This window comes from Notolepis coatsorum (genome assembly GCF_963971535.1).
Source record: "Notolepis coatsorum genome assembly, chromosome: 2".
Classification (NCBI taxonomy): Eukaryota; Metazoa; Chordata; class Actinopteri; order Aulopiformes; family Paralepididae; genus Notolepis; species Notolepis coatsorum.
Window position 1 is genome coordinate 188,230,915 of NC_140166.1, and position 9,378 is coordinate 188,240,292.

The 9,378-nt window shown below is 39.6% G+C and overlaps 1 protein-coding gene across 1 annotated transcript in view; it reads left to right on the forward strand.

The window, feature by feature from the left end:
• ell (elongation factor RNA polymerase II) overlaps positions 1-8,131 on the forward strand; it is a gene marked incomplete at its 5' end in the record, with an annotated part of 91,633 nt that extends 83,502 nt beyond the window's left edge. Inside the window, 5 exons of the mRNA XM_084307349.1 lie at positions 1,140-1,749; positions 5,191-5,254; positions 6,084-6,255; positions 6,965-7,009; positions 7,109-8,131. Coding sequence (XP_084163475.1) covers positions 1,140-1,749; positions 5,191-5,254; positions 6,084-6,255; positions 6,965-7,009; positions 7,109-7,225 — 1,008 coding nt within the window. The 3' untranslated portion in view covers positions 7,226-8,131. The remainder of the gene's footprint in view (positions 1-1,139; positions 1,750-5,190; positions 5,255-6,083; positions 6,256-6,964; positions 7,010-7,108) is intronic.
• Between the last annotated feature and the right edge of the window lie 1,247 nt (positions 8,132-9,378).

The window sequence follows — 9,378 nt, forward strand, 5'->3', positions numbered from 1 at the left end:
GTGTGAAAAGAGGTAAACATTTACCTGGGATTCAGCAAACTCATTCATCTGTTCACCTCACCACCTCTGCCCAATTGGGCCATGGAGCTCTTACATTATTTTTTTCCCTTTCCATTCCATCTACTCCCCCTCTTCTTATTCCTTCCCCTGCTCCTCCTCCTCCTCCTCTCCTCCTCTGCTCAACACTTGGCTGCAGTGTTTACAGTCCCATTATAGGCAGCAGGAGGAGCTCCTCTACTTTATTATTAGCTCCTTCCTCTCGGGGGTTAGGGTTAGGCTCACCTCAGACACCTCATGTCCCGTCCCCTCCGCTCCCTCTCTCAGTACTCATTCACACACACACACACACACACACACACACACACACACACATACACATACACATACACATACACATACACATACACATACACACCACACTACACGCACACACAAAAAGTCGAGCTCTTGCCTGATTTCGGGGGAAATCATTTTGGAGCCCTGGTGTAAACTAAACTTGCCCAGCAGGTTATCTGTATGTGTGGACAGTCGGGCCTTGGTTTGGTGAAAGACTGGTCAGCGAGTGCTGCCAAAGCAAACAGGTTAAGGACCCGTGTAGGGCCAAACTCTGGGCCCTGCTGTTATTTCAGAACCCTAAGGCTTCCTGTCAGGGCAGCCAACCACACACTGATTAGGTCAGCCACTCCCAAAGTCGTTAGTGTGGGCCGGGTCACACAGGGCCTGTCTGTAATATAATCCCTGGTATTGTGTAGAAAGGGCATGGTCATCATAGGCTCAGCGTCACTGAGACTACAGATTCTCTCTCTCTCTCTCTCTCTCTCGCTCTCTCTCTCGCTCTCTCGCTCTCTCTCTCTCGCTCTCAGCCTCCTCAAAATGAACAGTCCCCAGTCTCCTTTTTTCTGCTGTTTTAATTAACAGAATGTAATATTTTAAATGCACCACAGTGCTCTCTACCCTCCACAGTCTAGACCATATTTGTTATCTCCGACAGTCGAGTTCCACTGTGAATGACTAAGACTTAATATCATATATTAATAATGCACATCACTATTTATTTCCGACTCGTTCCAAGGTCAAACGAGTTCACATTGAACCCTGTTCTGTGCTTGGCTCATAACGCTGCTGCTTTTTTGTGCCAGAAACGGCCTGCCGGAGAGTTCATCGACCCTCTTGCCAACAAGAAGCCCAGGATATCGCACCTCGCCAGCAAGGCAGCAGCTGGGCCAATCAACGGCAAGCTGAGCTCCTCCAATGGGAGAGAGGCGAGCGGAGCCCAGGCGGTGGCAACGGCGGTGTCCGTGTCGGACACCAGCGTGACGTCCAGCTCCCAGCAGCTCCCCCTGCTGGACATCCCTCGTCCCTTCGACCCGCTGTCGGACGTCAGCAATGACTCTAGCCACAATGGCCGGGACGGTGAGAGCCAGGAGGCCGCCGTGTCGGAGAGACTCAGCCAGACGCCCTTCGTCTTCTCCGGGCCCACGGCACTCACTGTGCCCAGCATCGGCACCTTGTCCCCCAGGCACACGGCCCTAGACGGGCCCCGGGACAAGAGTTCCCTGTCCCTGCACGGCAAGTCCAAGAAGAAGTCCAAAAAACATAAAGACAAGGATAAGACCAAGGAGAGGGAAAGGGAAAGGGAGAGGGAGAGGAAGGGGGCTGAGGAGCATGTCAATGAGCCTAAAAGGACCTTGGAGATCAGCTCCAGCCCTGAGAACCTGAAGAGCAGTAGTATTCCACACAGAAGCACAGGTAAACAAACACACGCACGCTTACAGTCATACACACATGGAGTCATACACACACAGTCATACACACACTGAGTCATACACACACTGAGTCATACACACACAGTCATACACACAGTCATACACAGTCATACATTACACACACACCTGTTCTTCTTCCTTTACTTGAGTTAATCTTTTGACTGTAGAGTATGTATCACTACTTACCTGTAAGTATATATATATTTTATTATATATATATATATTAGGGATGCTCGATATTGGCTTTTTTACCTATACCGATATTGTCCAACTCTTCATTTCCGATACCGATATCAACCGATACCGATATATGCAGGGTTTCCCCCCCCCCCAAAAAACGGAATAATAATTACATATCTCTTGTTGTGGAATTAACACAACATTGTGCATACTTTTGACAATAAAGAAAAACCATAATGGGTTCTTACTTGTTTGCCTGGGTAAATAAAGGTTCAATAAATTTAAAAAAAAATAATAATAATAATATATATATATATTTTTTTAACCGATACCGATAATTTCCGATATCACATTGTAATGCCAATATCGGCCGATAATATCGGTAGGGCGATAATATCGGACATCCCTAATATATATATATATATATTCTGTATACTATATCTGTATATATCCCATACCTACTTTCATTAGTTGTACCGCTGGCCAGTATGGCTTACTACCATAGTATATTTATATCCTACTTGTATCACTACAAAATAATACTGTACAGATATGAGATTAACATATTTACTCTGTAGCTTTGTTATATATAGATAGATAGATAGATAGATAGATATAGATATAGATATAGATATATAGATATTAAACTAAATAAGACTTGTGCACATCTAGTTGGACCCCGACTGGAGGTGCAGGTCAGCGCAAGAGAGATGTATAACTAAAAGGAGAAAACCTTCAAAAAGAAAGAAGGGACCGCACACTCCTCAGGACTGGTTTTTGCTTTTTTATTGCACAACGCGTTTCGCTTCTGCTTCCTCTAATTAACGCAATAAACTGACAGCCCTAATATATATATATATTAGGGCTGTCAGTTTATTGCGTTAATTAGATTAATTAATTACACAGCAAATTATTGCGTTATGAAAATGTACTCAAAATTAATTACAAAAAAAAATGTATCATTAATTCTATAAGAACGTAGAATACACATTTACAGACTTTTTTTTTTATATGGTCCATTTGCATGTTCTTGGTATCTGATTCTAGGGATCTCAGGGACTGTATTGTGTCTGTTACTAGGCTTGAGTAAATTGTAATGAACCAAATGAGAATATCAATTACATTTTATTTTTTTTTTGACTGTGAATAACACTATGCTCAAATTGACCAGACCTGACAAATCTAAGCAAATTAATAGATGGAAGATGATTAAACGGAAGGTTTTGTAGATACAGTACTGAATTCTGCCATCCGGACACATGCCATTTGAAATATGATTATAGAATATAGAATATCAGGCATAAAATGGTTATGCGATAAAAATGCAATTAATTAGATTAATTAATTACAAATCCTGTAATTAATTAGATACATTTTTTTATCGCCTGACAGCACTAATATATATATATATATATATATATATATATATATATATATATATATATATATATAATCACTTGTTACACTGTATATTACTGTATATACACTGTATATTACACTCCTGTATATTGTTATGCTCTTTACTGTTACCTTGCACTCTGGTTAGATTAGAACTTATTTTTGTTGTACTGTTACTGTACTTCTGCTGTACAATGACGATACATTTGAATCTTATCCAACCTGTCATAACTAGGGATGCACGGAATGGGAAATTCTTGGCCGAAACCGAATACCGAAAATAGGAAACAGTTGGCCGAAAACCGAATGATGAAAGGCCGAATATGATTAATATAAATATATATAATGTATTTATTTTTTACCAATGTTGTTCAGCTACCTGATTATGGCAAAATACATGATTATGGCTAAACTTAACTTAAATAATATTAATAATCACTATTATGGGTCCATAGAAATGTATTCAGCACTCCTAATTCACAGGCCACCACTGGGTTGTTATGATTGGACCAAGATTTTTTTGCCGGCTACAGTTGGGGCTGAAGTGTGTGGCGGCTAGCTAACGCAGCTAGTGCGTGTAACCTGAGCCTGAGTGATGGAGCGGCGGAGCACTGATAACGTTGATGTTGGGTGAATGTGATTGATTGATTGACATTTTTAATTAACAGATTGCAGAATGGGTACAGTACAGCTCAATACACACAATTGTTAAGGGGATGCAGACCAGAAAAATACTTTCGTCTTGTTTACATCAGGGTCCCCCATTTTCTATTCATAATGATGAATGTTGAATGTCGAATGATGAATGTCTGATCAAGACGCAGACAGTTAGAACAGTACGGGCGAGCGAGAAGTGCATGTGGTGACAAGGAAAATGGCTGGAATATTAGGGAGTATCGCCGTGCTTGTAGCCGCGTTTTGATTACGTCGTCACAACAACACGTTAGGTTACGAACGTAACCCTGTTCTTTGACATTCTGTGACATTTCGTCCAAAAGCCGAAAGGGCCTTTTTTATCCATTTTCGGCCAATATGTTTCGGTGGCTGAATATTCGGTGCATCCCTAGTCATAACTGACTGGACAGTAAAGTATGTATCACTACTTACAACCTGTCATAACTGCCTGGACAGTAGAGTATGTACCACTACTCACAACCTGTCATAACTGACTGGACAGTAAAGTATGTATCACTACTTACAACCCGTCGTACCTCTTGACAATTAGGCGTTTCCAGGTGGCGCAGAGGAAGAAATGGTGTAACATTAGAGCAGGTCCTCTTAAGTATTGGAATTGACTATATGAACAAATGTTCAGTGTCATCACAAGTGTAACGACTCATTAGTGTGAGTAATAATCAAAGCTCATGGCCGTAATCAATTTATCACTTCTAAAATGGGGAACCCTATTCATAGTATTCCATAGCAGGCACCGGTAAGCAACTGGTGATTGTAATCAACTAGCAGATGATTATCTTTAAATGACAACCGTGACCAATGAGCCGTGGCATTGTGCCATATTAGTTGGCGTGACGCATCATTGGATCAGATTTAGATTAAATGTATCGTCATTGCACAACTACAAGTTGGCACCTAACCAGAGTGCGAAGTAGCACTGAAGTGCATTGTCATGAGAACACTACAAATGTAACATTACATTACCTACAACCACCTACACAGCCACACAGTGTGTATATACAGTATGTGGACCTGGTTGAACAAAGGTCCCAAAATAAAGACTCATCTAAAGAATGACAAATGTTATCCAGTATCCACTCAGAAATGTAGCAACAAACGTTGAAATGAAGATTTCTAACTATGCAACCTTGTTTCATTGTTTTCCCCCCAGATCTGAATGGAATGTGCAACAATACCAGTATTCCTTCATCATCTGAGTTGGCAGACTATTTAACGTAAGTACTTCTGTCTTCTAAAGCTACGTGATTCTGCAGACACTACCGTCTTGATGTCATCTGAAATGACGGGTATGGTTCTTCTTTGCGTCTACTAGTTGCAGAGGCTTCACATAAAACAAGGCAGATGCTCATTATAGCGCATGCCTGTTCTGTAGCAACATGATTTGGAGTGTATATGGTTGAATCACTGTTCTCACTGACATTTGTTTATAATTTTTTTAAATATATAATAATATCATATATATATACCGTATATAAAGTCTGTCAGAATTCTCTACTACAATGTGTATTATCTCCTGATCAATGTCCCTGTACTGAATTTGAAAATGTTTTAGTAGGTCATTGTAGGGCTGCTCAATTATGGCAAACATTTGAATCACGATTATTAAACATGCATACCTATTGATTTGAGAGCATCATATGATGACGACTGAATTTGTTTTACCTTTCTTTGCCACCAAAGGCTGCCTTTCTGTCGTCTTGTACAAGTTACCAAAGACATTTCAAAATAACTGGAGAAATGTGCCGTGGCTCCTGCCTCTCAACACAAGCAGAAACTACTGTTTGGGGGGTGGGTTCTTACTGAAGGAAGGGTGCGCTTCATTTACAATGCAAGACAAAATGAGAGCAACCGGGCATGTAGCACAATAATGGGTTTATTTTGATTATCTTGGTTTCATGATCATGGGAAGCCAAAATCGCAATTGAAACTTGATTAATCGCCCCAGCCCTAGGTCATTGTTTACTTACTTGAGAACTGTGTATTGTACTAAATAGTTTTTGAACACAATAAAAAAAACTCTTGTACTCTTTATCTCCTGAACAGGAAGTACATGGTGATTGGCTCCCAGGAGCAGCGCCAGAGCTATAAGACTGACTTCAACTTGGAGTACAGTGAGTACCGGGGCCTGCACGCCCGAATAGAGGGCATCACTCGCCAGTTCACCGTGCTGGACTCTGAGCTCAAGCAGCTACAGCAAGGAACAGAAGAGTACAAGGTGGGTCCCCCCGAGAGACAACAGAGTGGATATTATCGGGGTTCGCACAAGGTCCTTGAAGTGCTCAAAGTGCTTGATTTTTTACCAAAAAAGTCGAGGCCTGGAATTCCTTGAAAACAGCCAAATTTTTTTACAAGGTGCTTAAAAAGTCATAGGTATAGGTTATAGGTATCAAACTATGGAACTCTTTACAGAATGATGAAAAGAGTTCTACTAATATATTTCACTTCAAAAGGTTGTACAAAGAAAAGATAAATAGACAGTATAGCACAGTTTAGTATAATATTTCAGTTTAGCATAACAGGATAATATAGCATTACAGTATAGGCTAGTAGGAGTAGTAATATAGTATATAGCAGCTTAACATAGAATAATAATATATAAAAAAATTCTATAATACTGTATACCAATATAATAGTGTAGTATAAATAGTATGATTTAGTTATATTATAATACAATAAAAAGAATACAATTATATAGAAGAAAAATATAGAATAATACATTATATAAATATATAGATAAGTGTGTGTGTATAAATGAATGAACCTAAATATGCAATTTAACTGATGGATACACAAAATGTATTTATGTTAATTTAATTGTGTTTTTCTTGTTCTTGAATTATTAACGAGGCCTTGTTTTGCTTATCAAGTACTGATTTATATTCAGATCCACTGATGTGCCTTTTTTTGGTGTGTTCTCTTAACAGACAATCCACAATCAGATACTCCAAGAGTATCGTAAAATAAAAAAGGTATGTTTTTCACTAATTTCTTGCTCTTTTAAGCATTTCTGGGGTTAAGATTTATTTTTCAAATTCTGACAGTTTTTTTTCTCTCCCTCCCCCTCGCAGACTAATCCAAACTATAGCCAAGAGAAGAACCGCTGTGAATATCTACACAACAAACTGGCACATATAAAGAAACTTATAGCCGCGTACGATCAACAGCATCCTCAAAACTGGCACTAGTTTAGACACTGTTTTCCCTTTTCTCTCTGGAAACCAGGCAGAGAATGGAAAAGTCTGGATTCTGCTTGCTCAAAAAAAAAGAATAAAAATCCCCCAAAAAAAGAAAAAAGTACTTAAGAAAGATGCCATGAAGGGAGTATTCCCCTCATTGGGGCCAAAAGCACTAGTGAGGACTAAGCAGACCACGCAATCTTTTTTCTTTCTTCTATCTCTCTCTCTCTTCCTCTCTCCTTCTCTTTTTTTTTCTTTTGAAGGTGGGACAGTGGCTGGTTTTGGGCCTGGTCCATCTCTGTAGCTACACTGCATCCAGGAAGAGAGATCCTGTTGTGGCGTTGTTTCTCATTCTCCCAGCCTCCCCCTTTAATAGTGCACAGAGGTCTCCCAGAGAGTAGACATGGAAATTCCACATTCTCCGGAGATCTCCCTAATAACCTCTCCCGGCTTGTAGTCTGGAGAGAAGGGGACACCTGAGACGGAGTCTGCAGATTTGTATGCCAAATGCAAATAGTATTTTTCTTTTTCTTTTTGGGAGTACAGAAAATACAATTTACCGTAAAATGAATGATATATCAATTTTCCCATGTAATGAACTGGAAGGTTCTGATGCTGACCGTATTTTACTATGTTTTTCTTTTCTTAATTTATTTTCTCTTTTTTTGACATTCATGGGGCAATGAGTCTGTTAGAATTCTACACTCCTCGATATCAGAACTACAAAGCCGTGTCTCATGTTTTTGGTCTCATCTTGAATGTCAGCCAGTATTTTATTCAAAAGCTGCCTTGGCCATCTGTCCTTCTGTTGCAGTTAACTTTTATTTTATTATTATTTTCTTTTTATAATTTTTTTTTAAAGAGATACAAGAGATCTATTGCTGAAATAAAGACAACGCTACCACATGTACACAAGTCGGGCGCGGGTGCCCTTGTGTTCGGCTTTTCTTAAATGGTGTTCAGATGTCTTAACTACACGGGACATGTGTAAGAGCTGCCGCTTGGCTCATAATGCTGACTGCATACAGATGGTCTGACATTAGAGGCTGAGCTCTGCAGTAGCTGTGAAACACTGTCCCCTTCACTCAGTCTCGACGAGCTGCAGTGCTTGTTAATCACATGGTTACAGAAGTGGTCCTGGGCTTTTTGGCTGATCATATATTGTATCAGTTGGTATGTGGCACAGGGTTAGCAGTTGTCTTACCAGTTCAGTTCATTAATTATTTTAGTACAGATTTTTTTAAAGAAAATACCAATTTTTCTGAAGAGTTATTTGCTAACACTTCAGCATCATGCTCAAGAATATCCTCTAATTGTAAGATATGATGCGGATGCGGGTATGGTGTGTTAAGTCTGCAACCAATATTGGAATGTACAAAATTACAATTTGATTTAAATTATCACGATATCACACAAGAGTTACTATCATTGTAACCTTGACTTATGTTTAAAATATTTTGTTTACAGTGTATGAAAACAGGACAAATAAAAGATTAAATCTTTTTTTTTTCTACTCATAACCCACACAATAATCATCAAGATGACTGTTAACATGAAGCCATCCTTGGCTCCAACCTTCATCTAGACCTGTCTGGTAGACCACCTTCATCTAGACCTGTCTGGTAGACCACCTTCATCTAGACCTGTCTGGTAGACCACCTTCATCTAGACCTGTCTGGTAGACCACCTTCATCTAGACTAGGGATGTTCGATATTGGCTTTTTTACCGATACCGATATACCGATATTGTCCAACTCTTAATTTCCGATACCGATATATGCAGGGTTTCCCCCCCCCAAAAAACGGAATAATTTCAGGTAATTAACATTACATATCTCTTGTCGTGGAATTAACACAACATTATGCATACTTTTGACAATAAATAAAATCAGAATTTGTTCTTACTTGCCGATACCGATAATTTCCGATATCACATTTGAATGCCAATATCGGACATCCCTAATCTAGACCTGTCTGGTAGACCACCTTCAGGGGCCCTGTTCTTCAGACCTCTTAGAAGAGGAATGCTTAGCTCGGGTCAGGTTTGATTCTGATATTAGATCATTCACTTACAGTGAATGACTTACTGTAAGTCATAGGACAGTGAAACTTATTTTATTGTTGTTTTGGCACTTAAACCTCATAGCTGTTCAATTTCAAAT